Below are 25,498 nucleotides of genomic sequence, written 5' to 3' on the forward strand. Positions count from 1 at the left end.
TGCCATCCCTACTCTGTAAGGTCCAAGCCAATGGTAAACTATACCCGGTGGGCAATGGAAGAGTACTTGTGGAAGTCACATAGAATAACATTGTGGTTTTTTAATAGAAATAAACCATGCAATATTCATTAACTGCACAATTAATCTCCCAAGTTAGAGAAGCAAATGGTACTCATGGGCTCCGCTTGTCTGGTAGGAGCACCTAGTGCACGTCACCTTGTGTTGGGGACGTTGCAGGTTCAAAACCCAATGGTATATAACTGGTAGGGGTCTGCCTAACCCCAGCTTGCCTTTCAAAAAAACAAAATGGTACTCGTGTTTGATTTGGCCAATGCAAGATCCAACTAATCGCATATTTGCTGAACTCTTGATCCTAATCCTTTAGATCAGTTGGCCATGTTGGCCTTACCATATCTCAGAGTGATTGGTTTACTTCTTTTACTTGAGTACAAAACTTTTTACTGTTTTAACTGATTTTCACTTTTGGTAAAAATGTTTTCAGTCACAATTTCACGGCTAAAAAATAACTAAAAAAATATTCTGTGTCAATCAGAATGTGACACGTGTTAAGCCATTAAAATAATATTAAAAATTAATTTTAAGCATTTTTTATGTTTATTAAAAAATAGCCTATTCACCAGCAGTTACTACATTCAATATTCAGTTACAGACTTACAAATCAATCTTCCTAAGTCTCAAAGAGAATTCCCAGCCCAACAGCATCCTATCCCATCTAGGGCACCCTACACAACCCTACAACAATAGGAGTCTGAAGGACTCACTAGTCCAAAAGGTCCAACAAAATGTATTTGACAGATTTGGATTCGAATGGAGAAAGGCTCGTACCGAATCTGATTTTTTTCATGTAATTGAATTCGGATATCCGTCATGCAAAAATAAAAAACTATATCCGAATTTTATTATACTCGGATATAGTTTTCGCATACCGAATCCAATTAAAGGAAGTTAGTTTCAGTAAAATATCAGATAAAATTGGATCCATTGGCATCCCTATCCTTGGCATACTTAATTTGGCTAATGACTTTTTTTGGTATTGCTAATTCCTTCATTAATATTGTCTTACATTAATAATTACATGTGTCTTATTCTCTTTAAGACTTTAACACTATGACAGTTTCCTTGACAACAGGCAGACCATTACCATTCAGATAAAGGAGTCTCATGTAATTTAAAAGAAAAAGAATAAATATAGAGTTACTATCATGTTTTTTTTCGACAGAGAAAGCTGGGGTTAGACAGACTCCTACCAGTTATACAATCATACCATTTGCGATTCGAACTTGCAACATCCCAACACAAGGTGACGTGCACTAACTGCTCCTGCCAGACAAGCGGAGCCCCCTGTTGGTACTACCATGTTGTTCTATTGTGCTTGCAAATAAAGATCTTTTGCTTTTTTGAAAGGCAAGCTGGGGGGTTACCACTGGGTTTTGATCCTGCAACGTCCCACCACAAGGAGACATTTTGGTGCCATAAATAAATATCCTTTTTAGAAAGTTTCTCTTTTTTTCTAAAATGCCAAACCACACCGTCTTGGTATAATGGCAGCAATTCAGTTTTGGCTTGATGTTTAGATTCTATATTCAAATAGGGCAGTATAACAAGCCGATCTAACTCATGATTAGGGGTGGCAATCGGGTCGGGTTGGCTGGTCAGCATACCTCAACCCGAACCCGACCCGTTTATTAAACGGGTAACCCGACACGACCCGCCAACCCGTTTAATAAACGGGTTGGCGGGTTGACCCGCCCGCCTAACCCGTTTATTAAACGAGTCAGCCGGGTTGGCATACCCCTAACACAAACCCGACTCATTTAATAAACGGGTTAGGCGGGTCAACCCGTTTATTAAACGGGTTAGTTTAAGCTCAACCTGAACCCGCCTAAGAGGGGGGTTGGCGGGTCGTGTCAGGTTTTGCCACCCCTACTCATGATTGGTCCATTTAAGCTCACTTTAAACTTGTCCCAGTGAGTAAATGAGCTGAGCTTGAGCAAGGGCTCAATCCTAATACAGTAGGGGTCTGTCTGTCAGGAGCAGTTAGTGCATGTCACCTTGTGTTGGAATGTTGCAAGTCCGAAACCCAATGGTATGGTTGTATACAAGTAAGTGGTAAGGGGGGGCTCTCCTTGTCTGGCAGGAGCAGTTAGTGCAAGTCACCATGTGTTGGGTTGCAAGTTCGAATCCCAATGGTATAATTGTATAATTGGTAAGGGTCTGCCTAACCCCAGCTTTTTCAAGCTCCTTTTTAGGTCAATCAGAGCATCTGCCCCATAATTATTTTACTATTTTTTTATATAAATTAAAATATGTTCACCTCTAGCTCGACTTGAGCGGATCTTGGACAGAGGCTATTCAAGCTTGGCTCAAGCTCAAACAGAGCTTGGACAGCTGTTTTGTGAAATAAGTCAAACTAAGCCAGCCGAATTTGGGATTGTATGCAGCCCTATATATTCAGTCATCGCATTCAGTGTTGTGAGAGGCGTACGCCTCAGTACCTGAAGCGTACGCCTCAGAAGTGAGGCGCACGCTCAAAGTACGGAGGCGTTGTTGTGATGCGCCCCTCATCAACCTCCAACCAGTTGTGACCACCGACCACCGGAGTTGCTGTGCTGCAGCTGCTGCTCAGTCTTCTCTGACCACCGGACGACCAGCATATCCCTCGCTTCCGTACCAGCTGGGCGCATGGTCCTTCTCTTACTGCCTCCCCTCCCACCGCTTCACTCCCATAACAGTTGTGCAGAGGCAAAGCGCAGGCTCAACGCCCCGCACAACCTTGATCGCATTTACTATAATATATAAAAAATGGAAAAATCTTGTGGTACCTACCCCTTGCATCTTGAAATCAATTCAGGCAATAAAAGCTTAAAGCTGTCAAATATAAAGGCAAATAAGCAGTTTTCTGAAATTTCATGGTTTTCTTCTATCCATGGTCAAAATGCACGGCAAATGGATCGGATGCAGGTTGGACCATAGTGACAAATATAGCGAGATTTATGAAAATCTCGCGATAATATCGCAAAAAATAGCCTGAAAGTTTAAAACGGCAATTTTTTGCGAGATTTTTAAAATATCATGAGATTTATGAAAAAACATAAATACCACTATTTAAACATGATATTTACGTTTTAAACAGCTATTTATTGTGAAAAAACCATGTATTTTTATTTTTAAATATGTTTTCTTAATATTTTCTTATAAAATTTTTATTTTTTTTATCACCAAAATTTTGCCAAAAAATGTGAGATTTATGAAAAAATTTGAAAAATGAGTTTTTGAAAAATGAAATTTTGCCGTTTTTAACATTTGTCACTATGGGTTGGACCTCCACGTATCCAAATCCGACACATAATTCAAGAATATGGCATGGACCTTAAACTAAAATAAAATAAAATCCAGTCCCCTCGCAGTTTTTTACATGTAAAATCCTTGTTTTCAACCTCTTTTTCATCAGATTCAATATTATCATTTAAATTTTGGATCTGAATTTGGGATTCAGACTTTCTGCCCAAGATTCAGATTTAGATTGGGATTTATCTTGATCCAGCATATATCAGAACCATTTGCACCACTAAATGCAATAGAAGTGGTAAACATAGGGTGCGTGTGATTGCCTTGGATCTCAGATATGAGGGCATCTTAGATCCTTGGATCGGTAGTACACGGACCTCTGGCCTGATCCTTTCACTTTCTGCCAAAAGATCTATGCATTTAGGGGCTTTTTGCGGATCTCGGTACCAAGGATCTGAGATCCTCTGCCTTTAAATCCGGGGATCTAATCTACTATTCTTTTTTCAGCTGTCACAGGGACTCGCCATTTTGGATGTGTCTCATGAGCAGACACTTTAGGATACACTGACAAAGACACTAACACTTACAGCCATAATGTTAATATTTTTAATAATATTCTAATTCTTTTTTAATATTATTTGATAAAATGCATTTTTACTATTAAAATATCAAAAAATGATTTTTATTGACTAAAAAATTAAAATTTTCCATGTCCTCATGCCCTACTTTAAAAAAGAATTTAACTTGTGGGTCGAACCAGTGTCATGTATGCTCATGCCCATATATTTTTGTGACATAGGTTATTAGATCCTTGACAATAATGCATAAAAAATATTCTTCTTTGTGCATTTAATTATCAAGAGTTTTATGCCATCAGACAACCGTAGGTATGGCAGGCCAGTGCAACCAAGTCTTCATATCAGGTGTGATTTAAGTTATAAATTTAAAAACACACACAAAAGAATAATCCACGGGCTGAAGTTTTAACCAATGTTGTTAGGGATGACAGTGGACCGGGGGACAACGGGGCTCGCCCCGCATCGCCCCGTTTGGACCAGGGATGAAAGGCATGAAACGGGGATGAAGGTTAAAATCTATCCCCGTGCGGGTATGGAGGCAGGGATGGACATACGCTTTCCCTCGCCCTGACCCATCCCGTCTAAATCCCCACCCTGCCTCGTCCCCAATCCTTCAAGGGATGACTATAGACCAAGGGGAAACGGGGCCCCGCCCCTCCTAGCCCCCGTTTGGACCGAGGATGGAGGACATGAAACGGGGATGGAGGTTAAAATCCATCCTCGTGCGGGGATGGAGGTTTGGATTTTGAAATGGGGCAGGGGTGGAGACCTTGTCCTCCGCCCCCGCCCCGATCCACTGAGTATTGGTGTGAATTGGTTGAATTGTATCGTATCGGCAGAAAATTGATACTAACCTGAATTGGTTATTTTTTAATAAATAAATAAATACCTAAAATTAATTTTTAATATTATTTTAATGGTTTTAACATATGTCATGTTCTGATTGACATGGAATACTTTTTTAAATATTTTTTAGCCTATTCAGAATGATTCACTTGAGAATCAGTATCGGCCAGTTCACCTGAATCATTGGCCAAATGATTAAAGCCGATACTATTTTGACAACATTGGATTTAAAATTAGGGGTGGCAAAATCTGACCCGACCCGCCAACCCACTTCTTAACCGGTTAGGGTTTGGCTTAAACAGGTTCGTGTCCTAAATGGGTCGACCCGCCTAACCCGTTTATTAAATGGGTCGTGTTTGTGTTAGGGGTATGCCAACCCGCCAACCTGTTTGACCCGTTTTGATAAACGGGTTAGGTGGGCGGGTCAACCCGTTTACACGAACCCGTCAACCCGCAACCCGTTTATATATATATATATATATATATATATATATATATATATATATATATATATATATATATAATCCTAACTCCTAACTTTCCACTTTAGTCACCCACCTAATTCCTTCCTACCCAGCTGAGAGCCCGAGACCTCTCCTCTCCAGTGGTGGTGTGCGTCTGTGCGGTTATCGTGTCTATGTTATCGGGTTGACTCGTTTAATAAATGGGTCGCCGTGTCGTGTAATCGTGTCATATCGACCCGACCTATTTATTAAATGGGTTAATCGTGTCATGTCGGGTTACCCGTTTAATAAATGGGTCCCGACCCGTTTAATAAATGGGTCATGTTCGTGTGTTGAGGTATTCTGACCCACCAACCCGACCCTATTGCCACCCCTATTTAAAATCAATCTGGTAGTCACTATGCCACATAAGCTCATGTTTACTTAATCTTTTCTAGGGATTCTAAAGATGCCCTCTCACCTAGTTAGGGCTCGTTTGCTTGTCACGGAAAGTGGGTGCTTTCCACGAAAGCGCATAGATGGGCATACATTTTTTGTGTGGCAAAATGTGCAAGCAAACATGGGAACGTGGATTTGCCTCAGACAGGCATGCAGAAATACACGCTGGAGACCTCCTTTTTCGCAGAAAGTATTCCCGTGAGAGGGTCTGATTCTGTTTCCGCGGAAAAGGTACCGCGTCTTCCTCTTCCTTGACATGCAAACGAGCCCTTAAAGGTAAGCCATGAAAAAGAAAAGTAATGGACAATGAGACAAAAGTCCCTAAATTTCCTGCATCCCCATTTGTCTTATTAACTACATTCACAGTTTTGACCTTTTGCTTGCTTGTTCTCTAACATATAATATACAACAAAAAAATATTATTTTATTGGTGCCCAATTATTCTTCATCTAGTAGGTAAATAAAATTACCTCATGTTACACCATAAGGCTTCTTTTTCAAGTGACTATTTGAGAGTTTTTTTATTTATTTTACACAGAAAAACCACCCTCAAGTTCAGAGATCTAGCCACGCTGACTTTGCCTGCCATACTTACAAACGCTGTTCTGATAATTTTTTTGTATTATTTTAATAGTTTTAACATGTGTTATATTCTTATTGACACAGAATAATTTTTAGCTTATTCAGAATGATTCACTTGAGAATTAGTATCAGTCGATTCATCTGAATCGTTTGCCAAACTATTCGATAGCCGATACAGATTTGACAACATTGGTTTTAACTAGGGGTATCAACGGGTTGGGTTTACTTGGACCCGACCCATACCAAACCCTATAGGGTCCGAGTATGGTGATAAATAAGATGACCCGATTAAGACTCGGATCTGAACCCGAAGATGCGATTAATACATGGAGCAAGGAATAGTTTGTAAAATTTTATACGAGACCAAGATCCAACCCGAGTACCAATTAAGACCTGAAATTTTTTAATGTAAAAATGATAAAAATACTATTTTACCAAGTATGGCCCGAGTTTGGTTCATGTAGTTCTTATTGGGTTCGAGCATGGTTTTTCTTATGGTGGGTTTGATTAAACTCGAGTTCAAACCCGATACCATATCCGAAAATTGGGGCCAAGCCTGGTTCCACCTAAGTCCAAACCAAACCCGACCCGTTGACACCCCTAATTTTAACATCAATCTGGTAGTCACTATGCCACATAAGCTCATGTTTACTTAATTTTTTAGGGCTTCTAAAGATGCCCCCTCCACAAGATAAAGGTAGGGCATGCATGAAAAAGAAAACTAATGGACAATGAGACAAAGTCCTTACTTTTTCTGCAAATTAATCTATGGAGTATCCATAGCCAATAGGTTTCCCTAAAACTTGGGCTCTTCGGACTACCATTGACCCCATTTGTCTTATTAGCTACGTTCAGAGTTTTTACTTTTTGCTTGCTTGTTCTCTAACATATGATCTACAACAAAAAAATATTATTTTCTTGGTGCCTCATTATTCTTCCTCTAGTAATTTAACAAAATTACCTCATGTTACACCACAAGGCTTCTTTCAAGTGACTATTTGAGAGTTTATTTTTTCTATGGCGCTGGCTTTACCTACCATAATTACCGTCGCTATCCTGACATTGTAAAACTTTGTGAGCTTACATACACCTTATCCCTAGGGGGTTGTCACGCTTGGGCTTGTCACTATTTGAGAGTTGATTTGGTAATTTATCATACCTCACTTTTGAATTCCATGCTTAAGATGACCACCAACATGTTTGATTTGATGGCTAATTATTTTATAGTTTTGACTTTCACATTTTCAAGATCACCAAGTATAGATGACTGAGTATCAAGATGAGGGATTATCTACTTGACCTCAGTCTCACGCACCAAACACATGCACAATAAGTGATGTAATTTCAGAATCACACCTTATTCTCTATGGGATTTCAATCCAATACTCAATGTGATTCAAACCATTTTCAATAAATAAATAAATAAATAAATCATTTAGGATGAGACTTGCAGATATATGATCACTATCTACAAAGCCAAACAGCTAGGGTGGGAAAACTCGTGGCTCGCCTCATGTTTGGTTTTGTAAAGAGCTCATTGTAACTCATAAAATAAACTGGGCAAGCTGAATAAACAGTAGGCACTTGGCTCAACTCGTATAATCTCATTAGTTAGTAAGAAATATAATTTTAATATATTTTGCGTGTATCTTTTTATAATCTTGCTTCTTCCAACTCTAAAAGAATGTATTTTTTCTATAAACAAGCTAGCTCGAACAATGCTTGTCTAACTCGGGTTGATTATGAGCTTGAACTCGCTTGGCTCACCACAAGAATGAGCCAAGCTTGAACACTTCTAGCCAGTGTCTTCTACCAGCCCTACAAGCAGTAACTCTCAGATTAATTGTTGTTGTTTTTTATATAAGCAAGCTGGGGTTAGGCAGACTCCTACAAGATATCTCTTAAGCCCCATGTGGCATAGGGATTCTAACATGGGCCTTCAGCTTGGCACAGGACCTCGCTTACCACATGGGATACCACCTGGGTATACTCGCACTTTAGAGCTACCTTGGATGTCGTTCATTCATGCGATGAACGAACGACAGCCAAAACACCGTCAAGTCGGTGTTTTTCCTGACTTTTCAGCGGCCAAAATGAATAGATTATTTTCCTTTTCTCTCAAAAAAAAAAGTTGTATTTTTGTTTCAGCCGTTTATATTTTAATCTGTAAATACCACTCATCTAAAACTTGAATGGCTCTCAAAAAACATTTGTGGAACCTATCTAAGAAACAACTTATCCATCCATGGAGTTCTGGCTGCCATTAATTGAATGGATGAACGGCATCCAAGGCAGCTCTGATGGTAATAAAGCTGTCTCTGACCTGATGTGCTCTCCTAATCATATGGCACAGTGGGAGTTATCATGTTATACTTATCTGAGAATAATACTGTCAGAAACACGCAGAAGCTTCAGATATGACTGCAGTTGGTTGGCTAGATTCCATTCTAATGGGAGGACGTCCCAGTCGCCTCTTTAGGTTCACTAACAATTCACGAAGTGACCAAAAAGAAAGCATCGAATCCCCTACCATATCTTTCATCTATAGTATTTTTGTCCTGGAAAATTTCTCTCATTTAATAAAAGTATGGAACCTTGTAGGGGTGGCAAAACCTGACACGACCCACCAACCCCCCTCTTAGGTGGGTTAGTGTCATAAACAGGTCGACCGGCCTAACCTGTTTATTAAACAGGTCAGGTTTGTGTTAGGGGTATGCCAACCCGGCTGACCCGTTTAATAAATGGACTAGGCGGGTGGGTCAACCTGTTTACCCGAACCCGACCCACCAACCCGCCAACCCATTTACCCGACCCAACCCATTTATTAAACGGGTTAACCGGGTCATGTCGGGTTACCCGTTTAATAAATGGGTCGGGTTCGTGTTTGCCACAGCCGACCCGTTTAATAAATGGGTCGGGTTCGTGTTGAGGTATGCTGACCCGCCAACCCGACCCGATTGCCACCCCTAGAACCTTGGGTGACTATTTGGCTTAACCCTTGCGAAGCTAGGGCTGGGAAACAAGCCGAGCTGCTCGTGACTTTACTCATGTTCAGCTCGTAAAGAACTATATCAAGCTCGCAGAATAAGCTTGGCAATCTGAACATGAACAATAGGTACTTGTCTCGGCTTGACTTATATGAGCTCGGTAAAAGTCACATTTTAGATATATCTTACTTCACATAGTCAAAGTAGAACATATGATAGCAACCAGTTGGTTTGCAAAAAATAGGTTTAACGGTGAAATCTTATAACTTCTAACTCTGAAACAATGCAATTTTTTTTGTAATCCTATTTCTTTCAGCTCTAAAACAATTCTGCTAATTTAACTCAAGATAATTATTTTAATCATAGTTAATTTAACACCCTTTTAACAGGAGGACCTCTTTGCACTAGCGTCAGATAAGGCAGGGTTTTGCAAAACTATACAAAGGCAGAGACCTCCATGCAAATCGACGATAATACAGGGACTATTTTGCAATAAAACCCTAAGGCAGTGTTTGGATGCAACCACTTGTCCAGGTAAACGAGAGAAGGTGGGATCTTCTATTATAGATGATGATGTGATTTCCCAGCTTATCCCCTACATATGGATAAGTGGGTGCACCCAAACACCCCCTAAAAAAAACAAAATCCAGGGAACCACAGGTGACCTCAAAAATTTTCTCACCGGGGCAGGTGACCGGAAGCATAGCATCCTAGTCTGGATAGGTCACCTGACCCTGACCCAGTTTCTCGAGTAACAAATCGAAGGAAAAAAAGAAAAACAAATATGCAAAATTAAATAACCTAAATTGTAATCTAGGTGGTTATCCGTTGACAAGAAACACACACAAGAACTCCAATATAATTAGAGTAACCACCACATCAATCTCAATCTCAATCTACAAGGGCACTCAGTGAAATGCATCGTCCAAATACCATATTTAGTTACATCGACGTAAAGGATACCAAGATCAACCTAGACGCAAATTTGATCCCAGTTTGCTCATTCATGTCCTTGGGTAAATTGTACCCTCGAATGATCTCCAAAGGCCATCTACAAACAGACCGGTGACTTTGGATTCTCAAAAGAACACAAAATGGACAACCTTTCCATACAGAATCAGGCAGTTTGCAGGGCTTATTTTTCGAATCCTGAAGCCCACTAACGATCATTTCCTTCAATCTATTGCCTTTTGTAGAACAGGGTTCCTCAATTAAAGGGCTCGGAAACAAGCTGAGCCACTCGTAGCTCTGCTCATGTTTGGCTCATAAAGAGCTTGTTCGAACTTGTAAAAGAAGCTTGGCAAGGCGAACGTGAACAGTAGATGTTCACCTTGGCTTGGCTCATATAAGACTGTTAAGCAGAAATAAGTACACTTTAGATGTGTGCTACATCATATAATGTTGCAGAGAAGAAATAATTGAAGCATTTGTTTTGCAAATGGTAGGTTTGGAGATAAAATCTTATTGCTTCAGCTCTAAAAATGTAACTTTTTATAATCTTATTGCTTCCAGCTCTAAAACAATGTATTTTTTCTGTAAACAAGCCAGCTTGAGCTAGGGCTGTTCAGTTCATTTATCAGCACTAAATCCTCAAAGGAATGCTCACTATTCCAATCCAGCAGAACCATAAGCCGAGCAGATTCGCTGCAAACCTTGCCTGATTCACATGGGTTTTTTTTTATGACGAAGGAACCCTCAGCGAGAACCGGATCACCTAATGGGCCTGCCTCCCTGCGAGGTAAAACTCCTAGTTGAAGTCAGATTCACATAGTTGAATGCCAAAATGACCTATCAGTACCTAGTGCTTCTGTCTATCAATGAACACATGGATATAAACCAAAATAGAAGCGGAGAAAAGGAACGCACTATACAAAGAAAATCAATTCACAGAGATCCATCAGGCAGGGAAACTACACACTGCTCAAGCAATATGCTTACAATGACGCATTACATTTCCTTTTATTAGCCATTCAGCTTGTCAACACCACATACATAAAATATATACTTGAAAATGGAGAAGAGAAAAATAAGAGAGCAAAAGAACTCACCTTATAATCGATCAAATTCCTAACTTGTCATTGAAAGGACTAATGGAAGCCACCACCTGTCCATGATGATCCAGATGATTTCCCCTTTGTGCCAGAATTACTCTTGCTTGATCCACTGTAGAAGTCATTGTCGTCATCTTTCGCATCATCCCATCCAGCCCAGCTATCCCCACTTTTAACCTTTGAAGAATCTTCCTTCGCTGGTTCTTTTCTGTCCTTCACATCGTCACATCCAGCCCAGCTCTCTCCAACCTTGGAAGAATCTTTATTTGCCAGTTCTTTTCGGCCCCAATCGTCCCAAGAATCAGATGACATATTGGGATAGCCACCAGTCTGTCTATCAGAATGTCCACTTGAATATCTTGTAGCTTTGTTCTCCTGTGCAAATCGTTCATGGTAACCACCATTTGTACCATTCTCATTTGGATGCCAACTATCCGACTTCCAGTTCATTCCACCCTCCTTGGCATACTCTTCGACTTTCTGAGATGCCATCGCCATGACACCCTTCATGATTCCCCAAGTCTTTTGCCCAATTTCAGATGTCTTTGATGCAACCACACTTACTGTTTCATTAACCTTTTGATCATAGCCACCTTCTCTTACCTGTTAGAAGGCAATGCTAACATTTCAATAATGTCTACACATGTTAACCAGCTAATAAACAATTTAGCAGTTCTGAAGTCAACAGAAACTTGACCTAAATGAGGTTTAAACCTGACTACACTAGGCTCAAATCTTATGTCACAGACACACTAAACCAGCCTCAAAAATGACAACAACAAATAACAACAACTACGCCTTCATCCCAAAACAATTGGGGTCTGCGATATGAACCAACAAAGAAAATCATTCTGGGTCTTCCACATGAATCCTTCTCCTCCAATCATTTCTATCCAATGCCATGTCCTCGGTGAGGTTCAAAGCATTCATATCCTTTCCTATCATCTTCATCCAAGTCTTCCTAGGCCTACCCCGACCTCTTTTAACTAATATATTTTCCCATTTCTCCATCCTTCTAACTGGAGCATCATTAGACCTTCGTCGAATATGTCCAAACCACCGTAAACGATTCTCTCTCATCTTATTTTCAATGGGTGCAACGCCTACCTTCTTACGTATCTCCTCGTTCCGAATCTTATCTTTTATTGTATTTCCACACATCCATCTAAGCATACGCATCTCAGCCTCAGAAATGACATGACTTGAAATTCACTTGAACGTCAAGACATTCAATGTTAAGAAAGACTGCCACAACATTCCAAAACAAACAACAAAATCTAAACAAAGCCCTCCTTTTGTAATTTGTAGGAGGGTTTCATTCATTCTCACCAATAGGGCACTATTCCCACATAACAATACATTCCCCAAGCCCCAGCCCACCATAATTTGTAGGAGGGTTTAACCCATTCTCATTGATATGGCACTATTCTCACCCAACAATATACGCCCCAAACACCAGCCCACCTCTCTCTCTCTCTCAATGTATAACAAGCCTACTTGAGCTTAATCGATCTCAATGAGGCTGATCAAGCTCGGCTTGTTATACAAATGATATGAACAAATCCAAGCCAAGCCCTAGTAGCTTGAACCTTTGTTCACCCCTACTACTAAAAATGGGTTTGACCGTTAGGGATTCTGCATTTCCTCTCTGGTGCCCTCCGATGGAGATTTTCCAAACAAAGCCTTAATTCATCAAAATTTGTATAGTAAATAAAAGACTTGTTCAAAAATAAATTACTAAATTACAATCAAATTTTACATAATTTACCTAATCTAACGAAAAAAGATACAAAATTTGCAGATATTGAAGAGATTTTCAAAAGCAACTCTCTAGTCAAAGTGCACTTTAAGATAACATCCAATATATTCTAACACACAATTGGTGTTCCAAAGCAGCTTGCAGGGATTAAACTAAAACCCAATTCCTTTTTCATCTTTTGTCAATACAAACTAGGGAAACACCCATAGGATTTGAAAGAGAAACCCCTCTAGTAAGATAGTATTACTCAATTAGCCAACTCTATCCTATTTGTCCCCAATTAAAATCCAAATTAACTGACAGTCATGTATGGTTTATATTTTTCCTTTTCTGCAGTACCATGGAGTTAAACATGTGCCACAAAAAGGATGCCAAGAATTCTCAAACTTATTTTAAGCCAACTGTACAGAATATTGAAAAGGCAATAAAGATCTGAATTTCATAATAATCACTTAAAAAACTGTGTACACGTAACTGCAAAAAGAAATGGATAGGTAATATAAACACATGAAGCATTTCACTTTTTTAACACTAGATAAAAAACATCCAGCATACAAAGGATCAAATAAAACAGAAGAAAAGGAAGAAGAAACATAGAAAGTTGGAAACTTCCTTTGATACTTCGACCATAATATTGACCAAAAGAAAGTGTTGTGCTCCCTTCAAGTATGATGAAAAAGGATGTGACCAAGAGAAACCAGCAAAAACACTGTCGACCTTACATGTCAGCCGAAACAGTGCTAGGTTTTGATTGTTTTCAATTCCAAAAAAAATCGCAATAAAAACACGACTCCATTTGAACAACAGGAAAACTTGTTCTTAACAATCCAAGAATAACATGGATTTTTCTGAAAAAAGACCAAAAATTTTATGTTGCCTTTCTACTAAGGGAGCTAGCATGAATGTTACACCCAAAGCTATGAAAGGCCTTTATGAACTGGTAACAAAATCACTGTCACATCTTCCTGCCTTCCAGGAATGGTTGCACCATCCAAGAGAAAGCCATAAAATGATCCCCGTCTGCCAGGATGGACAACTATCAGTGTAGCCTAGCTTTACTAAGATTCACATAACTCGGAATTAATGTGATATGGAAATTTTTTTCCTAACCAACTAATCAAATCTTTTGCAAAATTCAGTAAGGTTGATGTCAGCTTCTATGGACAATGGGACTACTTGCGGAATGCAGCTGTACCTCTAATTGTTTTAATGACAAAAGAATGAAAAACAGAAGCATTATGAAAATTTACAGGTACAATTAGTAGGGAGGGAAGGGAACAAGCAGTTATGTCACACGGATACTCCATATTGGCTCCTGTATTGTATTCCCCTTATATACTAGTCATATTGAAAACCTCATAAAAATAGCTGTCCTGAGTGTCCTCATATCCACAGCCGTGTCCATGTGACATAGACAAGCAGCAATGCTAATGTTTCCATGATTACCAACTAGACACATTATTAATGCGATATAGAAAACTTTTTCCGAATCAAGTTATCAAATTTTTCACAAAATTCTGCAAGATTCATATCAGCTTCTATGGACAAAGAGACTACTTGAAGAGTGCAGTTGTACCTCTAGCTGTTTTAAAGACATATGCAAATAAAAAATAGAAGCATTATTAGAATTTATACAAAGTTCTGTAAGATTCATTTAAGCTTATATGAACAAAGGGAGTATTTGCAGAATGCAGCTATACCTCTCGATGTTTTAAAGACGAATGAAATTGAAAAATAGAAGATGGAGAAACCAGCACACCCATGATGGAAAATAGAAGACGGTGAGGGAGAAAGCAGCAATGCTAACGTTTCCGTGACTACCAACTTAAAACACAGGCCAAAAATTTACGTACCTAAACATAAATTTTGAGTTACTAAAGAAAAACAAAAATGCTTGGACGCAGAAAATTTAAAAAGCAAGCAATAAAATGAAACATTGTCCCATTTCCATTGCAACCAGAATATCTGATCATCAAATTAGAAGAGATGGGACCAAAATTGAACATATACATCATTAGAATTATCTATTACAACAAACAACAACTACGCCTTCATCCCAAAACAATTGGGGTCGGCGATATGAACCAAAAAAGAAAATCATTCTGGGTCTTCCACAAAAAAGAATTATCTATTAAAAGAGGAAAAAACATACTTGTTAAAGATCATGAAGTAAGAGAAAAAGGAAAATCTTGACAGTGCCACATGTGTGACAGTGTGAGCATGCCAGTGCACACAAGGTTACTTTATATGTATATAAGAGAGAGAGAGAGATGCAGGATACTCTATTACCTTAGAAGTCAGATCCTTTGTGCCAGCTTGAACTACAGTAGCAGCAGAAGCAGCAACCAATGACAGTCGACCAATACCCTAACCAATAAAAGAGAAAATAAGATATATTGCTGATTTTGTGCAGTGTCCTTTTCCAAACGTAACAAAAAATAGGACTATATATAATATAATATATAGAGAGTTAATATTTGGAGCTATTGAAGGCACAGATCTATTGAGCTGAAAATCAAAGGTTGAACTTTATTGACTAAATCCGACTACATAGATGTGTTCAGCATGGTTTGTTTGCTAAGGATTACACCTTGGATTGTGTAATTTCAATCTAAAAATATTATTAATTATCATGAAATTTTAATGCATTGTGGGCCATTGATTTTTGAAGTCCTTAAAAACCTGTTCACATGACACATTGACATGATGCAAAACTCATTTTCCACTAAAAAGACCTTGTAGATCACATCAATAAGGTCTGATTTAGCAAAAAATCCAAAAAATATGAAAATAAGATGATATATATATATATATATATATATATTGCCACAGTAGATTGTATGTACCATTGGCCTAGCATTTTTTTCCTTTTTCTGGTAAATCTAAGCCCGCAGATGTGATCTACATGGCCCATGGTGTTTGACTCACCAGATTGTGACATGTGTGCCAGTTTTTTCAGCAATTAAAGATTTGGCAGCCGTAGATACACCAAAATTCCATGATTTAAAAAAATGAAGTGTTTTTACATCGAAAAAACTCGATCCAAGGTTCAGTCCCCAACAAAATGACCATGCTGAATACATTTAAGAGGTCATATTGAGTAAAAAAACTTGCAAATTGACTGTAGACACACACACACACACACAATTTTTGTATTTATATATGGTTTGTGCGTGACCCAAAATGAAGTTTAGAGCATTTGGATTGGTTAACCCAATAAAAGATGAAAAATAGGTTTTGTTACAAAGGGGACCTACAGTTATAGAAACTAAGCTTGAATGATTCATGCCCGAAATATGTGACAGTCCTGATAAACCAGTCATACCACTCCAATGTATTCCATATGGCCAGGAGGCTTATAAATGAGGCTTAGAGCATTTGGAGTGGTTAGAAACCCAATAAAAAATGACAATTAGTTTATGTTACACAGGGGACCTAATAGTTATAGAAACTACGCTTTAGTGATGCCCGAAATATGTGACAGCCCTGATAAACCAGTCATGCCACCCCAAGGTGTTCCATATGGCCTGGAGGCTTATAATCATTTCACACCTTCACCTTGGCACTCCCTACTAAGTAATATACGACATTCAAATACTCCTTTGCAATTATAAGTGTGATTTTTCATTGAATTTAACTTTGTGCAGTTCAAGTACATGTTCACACAAGAAAGGACATGAAAAGGAATTTGAGATATTCGCTTGAAGTGAGGTGCTGAATTTCAACTGGAGAATTGAAAAATCCAATGGTGCATTGAATTGCTGCCACATCCTTAGAGATAAGCGAGGAGGTCTGATATTTTTCAGTATGACCACTTGGCTTAAGCAGATGCAATGTCGTCCAAAGAATTGAAATCAAGTGATTGCACCATTCAGTTAAATATATAGAGACAAACAACAGATAATCACAATCATTGAGTATAAACACTTCCAAGAAGATGCAATGCCACAAGAAGCATAACAATTCCTTGGAAGCTCACATTTGCTGACTTCCTTAGTTAAACATGTATGGAAGCAAATGTTCTTGACATCATAATGGGCCTTCTCCCTCCAAAGGCTTATAGCTATGTAGGCATTAATTCAACCTATAAAAGATCTACACAAGAATTGGTGCATATTCTTGAACTATTGTTAATGTTCACCAAGCACTTCTATCTTTACAAATGAGTGCAATCAGACAGTCATCTTTCTCCACATGTTCTTGTGAACCATATTACATTGTACACCTCAGGCGTTGATGCGCGTTACAACAACAACTACGCCTTCATCCCAAAACAATTGGGGTCGGCGATAAGAACCAACAAAGAAAATCATTCTGGGTCTTCCACATGAATCCTTCTCCTCCAATCATTTTTATCCAATGCCATGTCCTCGGTGAGGTTCAAGGCATTCATATCCTTTCCTATCATCTCCATCCAAGTCTTCCAAGGCCTACCCCGACCTCTTTTAACTAATATATTTTCCCATTTCTCCATCCTTCTAACTGGAGCATCATTAGACCTTCGTCGAATATGTCCAAACCAATTCTCTCTCATCTTATTTTCAATGGGTGCAACGCCTACCTTCTTACGTATCTCCTCGTTCCGAATCTTATCTTTTATTGTATTTTCACACATCCATCTAAGCATACGCATCTCAGCTACACTCATTTTTTGAATATGATGTCTCTTGGCAGCCCAACATTCTGTACCATATAATAAAGTGGGCCTAATAGTCGTCCTATAAAACTTCCCTTCAACCGCAATGGCATTCTACGATCGCACAACACTCATGGTGCACTTTTCCATTTCATTCACCCAACCTTTATCCTATGATTTACATCTCCATCAATTTCTCCATACTTCTGAATGATAGATCCCAAATATTTGAAACAATCATCCACCGATATTTCTTGCTCACCAAGCTTCACTACACTCCCATCACTACTTTGTTGCTTACTAAACCGACATTCCATATATTTTGTCTTACTCTTACTCAACTTAAAACCTCTTGCTTCCAATGTGTGTCTCCATAATTCTAACTTAGCATTAACCCCAGCTCTAGACTTATCAATCAAAACAATATCATCACCAAACAACATACACCACAACACATTTTCTTGAATTGATCTCGGAAGTTCATCCATCACTATAGCAAATAGGAAATGGCTTAAAGCAGATCCTTGATGTAACCCAACCGTTATAGGAAAATTGGTTGTCACCCCTCCACAAGTGCGGACATTGGTTATTGCTCCTTCATACATATCCTTAATTATACTAATGTACTTGAGAGAAACACCTTTCTTCATCATTGTCCACCAGAGAATGTCGCTAGGTACTCTATCGTATGCCTTCTCCAAATCAATAAAAACCATATGTAAATCTTTGTTCCTCTCTCTATTTCTCTCAATAAGTTGTCTAAGAAGATGTATAGCTTCCATAGTTGATCTTCCGGGCATAAAACCAAATTGATTCTCCGATATCATGACAACCTTCCTCAACCTAGACTCAATCACCCTCTCCCAAAGTTTCATAGTATGACTTATGAGTTTTATACCACGATAGTTTGTGCAATCTTGTATATCACCCTTATTCTTATATACAGGCACCAACGTACTCTTCCTTCACTCGTTAGGCATCTTATTTGTCCGCCAAATCTTGTTAAAAAGATTTGACAACCATTCTAAACCTTTCTCTCCCAAGTATTTCCAAGCCTCGATAGGTATACCATCTGGGCCAACTGCTCTTCTTGATTTCATTTTCTTCAAAGCCTCTACAATTTCTTTCTTTTGAATCTTGAGCATGAAATCACGATTCGTCTCATGAAAAGGAATGGACAAGTCTCCAAGATCTTGAGCATGACTTCCATTAAATAGCTTATCAAAATAATCTTTCTATCTCTCCTTAATCTCCTCATCTTTGACTAAAACCCTTTGTGTTTCATCTTTAATACATCTAACCATACCCAGATCCCTCGATTTCCTATCTCTCATCTTTGCAAGCCTATAAATATCCTTCTCGCCCTCTTTGGTATCCAACTTGTCATAAATCTCCTTATATACCTTATTCCTCGTGTTTAGAACTACTTTTTTAGCTTACTTCTTTGCTATCATATACTTCTCCAAATTCTCATTATCACGACTCTTACTTAGATTTCTATAACACTCTCTTTTAACCTTAATAGCTAATTTGACATTCTCGTTCCACCATGATGTATCATTACCTAGCAATGCACCGCCTTTAGACTCACCCAATACCTCCTTAGCCATCTTTCTCATGCCACCCGCTATCTTATTCCACATTGATTCTGAATCCTCCTCGAGACACCAATCAGCTTCCTTAACTACCTGCTTTACAAACATTCCTTGTTTAGCTCCTTTCAGTGCCCACCACTTAATTCTAGGATCTATCCTATGTCTATCCCTTTTGCGGCATTGTCTAATTCTAATATATAAAATTAAGACTCTATGTTGTGTAGTTACACTTTCTCCCAGTATAACCTTACAATCGATGCAACAACCTCTATCTCTTTTTCTAAGTAGGAAAAAATCTATCTGACTCGTATTAACCCCACTTTTAAATGTTACTAGGTGAGACTCCCTCTTCCTAAACCAAGTTTTTGCTAAGATCATATCATAGGACAAACCAAAATCTAAAATCCTTTCTCCACTTTCGTTTCTTTCTCCTATACCATAGCCTCCATGGATACTCTCAAATCCATCCCTATTAATGCCTACATGTCCATTAAGGTCACCACCGATGAAAAGCTTTTCTCCATAAGATATCCCTTGTACTACTCCATTTAAATCTTCCCAAAATTGACGCTTAATGGAATCATCTAAACCTACTTGAGGTGCATAAACACTAATAATATTTATAATATTCGTACCTAATACTAATTTAATAAGTAAAATCCTATCACCCTTCCTACGGACCTCAACTACAGTATCTATAAACTCACGACTCATAACAATCCTTACTCCATTCCTATTTCTATTTATTCATGTATAACAAATCTTATATCCCCAAGGTTCTATCACTTTTGCCTTCTCACCTACCCATTTGGTCTCTTGTAGACATAAAATATCAATCTTTCTCCTACACATAACATCTACTAACTCTACCAACTTATCAGTTAAAGACTCTATGTTCCAAGTGGCTAACCTAATTTTATGGTCTTGAACTAACTTCTTTACCCCCACTCGTCCAACAAAGTGATGGAACCCTTGCCTATTTGACACCACACCCGGGCACCGGTGTGACGCATCGCTTCCGGGCGACAACCTAGCAACCCTTGCCCATTTATCACTGCCTCCGGCCTATAGAGTACAGCGCGTCGCTTAGTAGGGAACGCCCCAACGAAATTCTCATATTGGTTCATATTGATAGGGTATGACTAAGTTTTTATGTTGGATGTCACTGGCCTACCGCAACCCTCCTCCTTTATCCGGGCTTGGGACCGGCGGTGTATAACTAAACAGTTATACACAGGCGGCGTTGATGCCCAAAAATCCCCAAAAAAATGGACAAACACCACAGGCGTTGCTATAAAATTCTGAATACCACTTACAATTTTCTTACTGAAAGAAAAAATGTAATAGCTATCCGTCCATGCAAACCAACACCTCAAACAATCTTATAGAATCAAAAGCATTCTTATGAGAACTACAAGAAAACAACCAGAATTGAGTGGATGGTCTGATGATCATAACCTGGGAAACCAGAGATGCGGTATCCCGAAGGATATCGCCCTGAGGATTACCCCTCTGAGGTGCCATGCTTCCCGAAGAACCGAACCCGACATACTTACCCCCCTGTGAAGGGGGTAACCCTTCCGGCCTCGACTCATTCTCCACCATCTTCCTCGCGAAGAAGCTCTCCTTGTTTGCGGCAGACGCCTCCAGCTGCGACTGCGTGTAGATGTCACTGGATGACCTCGAGCGTGTAGGGCCGCCTTTGGCGGCGCCACCCCTGAAGTCATCGACCGAGTGGTTCCTCCTCAAATCGGGGGATCCATTGTAATCTTCCTCATTGTCCCAGCTATCCCATCCACCGTTCTGCCTAGCCCTAGGTGGGTTCTGCCCCAGTGGCGGCTTTCCGCTCTCCTTCACCACCGGCGGGTCCGTCCAAGGCTTCCCGTCAGCAAGCGCCTGGATCCGGTCCCGGTAGATCGACGCCGCACGCGAGTTGTACTTGGCGATGATGTCGGTTCCCTTGGGGATCCCATACTGCGAGAGGAACGCGTTCAGCTGGTTGTTCCCGCCGGCCTCCATCTTCCTCAGCTGGATCTCCGACCACGAGTCCATCGTGACGGACCTCACGAAGCTGATGTGCACGCCGAGCCCGCGGTGCTTGCCGGAGCACTCGAGGCACATGAAGATCCCATAAGAAACGGACGCCCATTGAGGGTTCTTCTGCGAGCAATCGACGCAGACCTTGTTGCCCGGCTGAGATTGGAGATCCCTCAATCTTCTTGACGCCGCCATCGGAAGCAAATTTCAGGATCGACGGAGATCTTGGCCACGAAAAATCGACGAATCAAGAAATGAAAGCCCTAGATTTTGTTGGGAAGATATGAGTATGAGGGTGGTCGAGTTTAGCTACCAGATTCGCGAAAAATCGAGATCTGGGCCGGTAAAGATCGTGAAAATAGCGCGAGAAAATGGGAACGATCGGAGGAAAACACCCTAGATTTGTGGGGAGGGGTGAAATTGAGGCAAAATGGGGACCGGCTTTTAGGGTTTTCTGCCGGCGAAGATATCTGTCGGTGTGTTCGGAGAGATGGGGGAAAGAAGGCTAGAACGGAAGAGAGGGAAGGCGACGAGAAGGCTGGTGAAAAAGCACAACCCGAACTCTCTAATTGGAATCCAATTTCGTCAAAATATACTGTCGGCTGGAATTTGGAATCTGGAAATTATTTTCAAAATCTTGGGTCTTTTTTTTTCTTTTGTTTTAGATAGAAACAGATTCCACAATTCCGAAGAGTATTTATAATATGTCAGGCACGGATTCCAGCGTGAGTTAAGTTGAGAGAGAGAGAGGAATTCATTGTCCTTTTCACCCTAATTCCAATTCCATCAATCCAAACAATCTTCCTTGTGTCCTTTGTGACACGATTTGATACACTATCATACGTGCTGCCATTTTTTATTGTTTTTTAAATTTTAATAAATATATTTTTATCTATTAAATTATTTAACAATATTTTTTATCAACTGATATGTAAAGTAATGCTAAAGTGCTCCAAGAGCACCTACTCCTACCTACTAGAAATGATAGTGGTTGGTTACATCTTTTCAATTAGACCTTATAGATGTATTTAACACATGTTTTGGATCATGTTTTTTGGACATCAAAATAGGTTTTCTTAAGTCATAAAATTTTGTTATATTATGAAAAGTTGATTTTTGAAGATCTTAAAAAAACTATATGTATGCCATAATCACATTATTCAAAACTTATTTTTCACTAAATAACGAGTGTAGATAATATCTATATGACCTTATCAATGAACAAACCACTCAAATTTTAAAAATTTGAAGCTTTTATTAGGTGAGAGTACTGCTCTCGGAGCACCCTATATATATGTGTGTGTGTGCGCCCTAATGAAGATAAGGAACTAAAGAGCTAAAAATCATAGGTGCAAGTTGTATAAACTTAATCTAACTACATAGATGTGTTCAACATAGTTTGTTTGCTAAGGATTAAGTATTGTGCTTGTCTGATGTAAAAATGTGATCTTTCGAGTTATAGAATTTTGGCACATTTTGAGCCATTGATTTTTGAATCCCTTTAAAGACCTAATTACTTATCATAATCACATGATTCAGAAAAAGTTTTCTACTAAACAAAACATGTATATCATATATATAACATTTGATCTAAAAAAAATTAAAAAAAATGATTTATACTCATTAGTTTCTTACCTTTATTAGTAGCTAATATTTACCTATATATATAGAGTAATGTTACAGTACTCCGGGAGCACCTACTCCCACATACTATAAATCATACTTATAGATTCTATCTTCTCATTCATACCTTATATACGTACTTAACATAGTTTATTTAATAAGAGTCATGCTTTAGATCACATTTTTTGGACATAAAAACAAGTTTTTTTAAGTTATAAAATTTTAATACATTATAAGTCTTTGACTTTGAAGATCTTAAAAACTTACATGAGGACCCTCCAAAAATCGTATTTTCAAGCGTTTTTTGCTTGATCTGGACTGTTAAATGTGTTTATCATTGTTTACTCAGTAGAGTCGTAAAACCTGTAATTTTTTAAGACTATAAATAAATAAAGAAATCATCTTCATCCTCAAGTTAGGAATGTATTTTTAGCTTGTAAACCTCATTTATTGGTATTTTACATGTTTATTTGTTCATTTCTTACCAATAAGAGCATAATTGGTATTTTTAGAATTATTTTCAATAATTATCTATTTAAAATATTTATTTTATAATTAAAACTATATACTTTAGTGAGTTGTGACTTATCAATGTGTTTTCAAAGTGTATTGAACTTAACTAGACTAGATGTATATTGGAAGCTTGCAAAAGGATTTTGATAAAAAGGGTATTTTGATCATAAATAATTTAAGTAGAATGTTTTAAACAATATAATTATTAATTTAAAAAATACTAAAACAATATAATATTTAGAGTTAGAATAGTTTATTTTGTTTTAGTAAAATGTAAGATTTAGTTTTTGGAAAATAAATAGATTTTTAATATGAACCCAAAGTTCATATGGGTTTGGATCCAAATGAGTCGACACAAATTAGGTTTTTATGGGATTTTAATAACTAAAGAGAATTAAATTATTCTATTTTAATCTAGAAATAATATAAGTTATAGGATTTTTGGTTTTATTTTTTGTATTTATTTCAACAGAGATTTAGGGTTTTGTGTCAAAATGGTTCCAAACTGGATTCGATTTGGACCCAGTTTGAATAGACGCATAAGGGGGACTAGACAGGGCCCACTAGGGCACCCGACCCCTCTTGTTCTTCTTCCTTTCTCAAACCCAAGGGTTGACACCCTCATTTCTCTCTCTCTCTCTCTTGGCTTTTGAAATAAAAACCATCCTCTTCTTCCTTCACCCTAGTCGGCCCTTGCATTAGGATTTATGGATTTTGGGGGGGGGGGGGATTGATGCCTCCCACGTCCCTCCATAGATGCTTAGAGGTGAGATCTTCCCTTCCCCATCTTCTTCTTCATCTAATTCCTTCTTTTGAGCATGTTTTGCCTAGTTGATTCACTTAAAATAGGGTTTTCTTGGAATTTGTGTCTCATTCCTAGCATTGGAAATCATGCACAACAGATCTATATTTTTTTTTGCTCATTCACCACCATTAGCACCATCTCCATCATTGACTCCTTGTTTTTCTTCTATTTCTCCTTTTGTCGGTTATTTTCCCAAGAAAATTGATTCCTCTTTGATAATTGTGCCTCAAGAAGTGTGTAGTAGTCATCAAAGGTGTTTGGGAATGCATGAAGACCATAAAGGATGCCTTGAATAGTCAACCATATCAGTCATTGTCATTTTGGAGTTGTTTGGACTGATTTTTGAGGAAATCACCTTACCCGATCTTCGATTCATGTTGATTTTTGTGTCGAGATACTTTTTGGCACCACCGCTTTGTGCATTCAAAACTGTGTCACTCTTCATTAATGGAAGAGTGCTCCAGCTGAATTGTAATTATTGTTTTTTTCTTGGTGTTGCACGCACACACCAAGTGTTCGGGTGAATTGCCAAAGCGGCAATTCGTTACAGTTTTCACGAAACTCGGGCTTTTTAGGTTTCACAACATTACATTACAGAATCTACGAGAGTAATATCCTTAAACTAAACTTGTTGAATGCGTAATTAGGTTGTTTGGTTGCAATCTAGTATATTTTAGCATTATGTTGATTGATTCATGTAACGTAGTATCGTGTTAGTGAATTAGTTTTTTGAGATGCCTAATTAAGTGATTATACTTATTCTAATTGTTTAGTGTAGTAAGCATATAATTAGAATGATTAAATTAGCTTGTCTAATTATATAATTCATGTTTATAATTCTAAAATTTAGTTTATGCCTTGAGAATTGTACCACACATCAAGTGTTCGGTAGAATGCTTAAGAGAGTTAAATTTTAAAAAATTAGAAGTGATTTTAAACGTGATTTAAAACCAGTTTTCAAATATAAATCATGTGTATTTAAAACTCAAATTTGAAGAGATTTTATACATAATTGTGTCATAGTTATGATTATGTATGAAATGTATCATAAAAATGCATGTGAGCAAGCACGAATGTGTGTAGTTAACTATGTTAACATGCACATCGTCAATACAGTTTTGCCCACGTGCTCATGCATTATTTATGTTCGCAATTGAAAGTGCATAGAGACACATGTCAATTCAATTTATATGTATGTACCTTGTGAATATATGAATTGTCATGCAAGTACAACAAATAAAATGATACTTAATGCTAAAGATTGTAAGAAGTTAA

At 38.4% G+C, this 25,498-nt stretch overlaps 1 protein-coding gene across 3 annotated transcripts; it reads right to left on the bottom strand.

The window, feature by feature from the left end:
* Window positions 1–10,558: 10,558 nt before the first annotated feature.
* On the bottom strand, window positions 10,559–21,852 carry LOC149828320 (putative ADP-ribosylation factor GTPase-activating protein AGD6). 3 transcript variants are annotated; one of them, XM_090017510.1, is made up of 4 exons: window positions 20,704–21,852; window positions 15,304–15,381; window positions 11,253–11,858; window positions 10,559–10,935 (listed from the first exon to the last, which is right to left on the bottom strand). In XM_090017510.1, the coding sequence occupies exons 1-3, from the start codon at window positions 21,475–21,477 to the stop codon at window positions 11,292–11,294; spliced, it is 1,419 nt and encodes a 472-aa protein (XP_089873636.1). In that variant the 5' UTR covers window positions 21,478–21,852; the 3' UTR covers window positions 10,559–10,935; window positions 11,253–11,291. The 3 variants fall into 3 exon arrangements, with proteins under 3 accessions (XP_089873636.1, XP_089873637.1, XP_089873635.1); XM_090017511.1 differs by having other exon boundaries at window positions 10,559–10,951; XM_090017509.1 differs by lacking the exon at window positions 10,559–10,935 and having other exon boundaries at window positions 11,136–11,858; window positions 20,704–21,846.
* Between the last annotated feature and the right edge of the window lie 3,646 nt (window positions 21,853–25,498).

Source organism: Nuphar pumila, chromosome 9, assembly GCF_984573655.1.
Source record: "Nuphar pumila chromosome 9, dmNupPumi1.hap1.1, whole genome shotgun sequence".
NCBI lineage: Eukaryota > Viridiplantae > Streptophyta > Magnoliopsida > Nymphaeales > Nymphaeaceae > Nuphar > Nuphar pumila.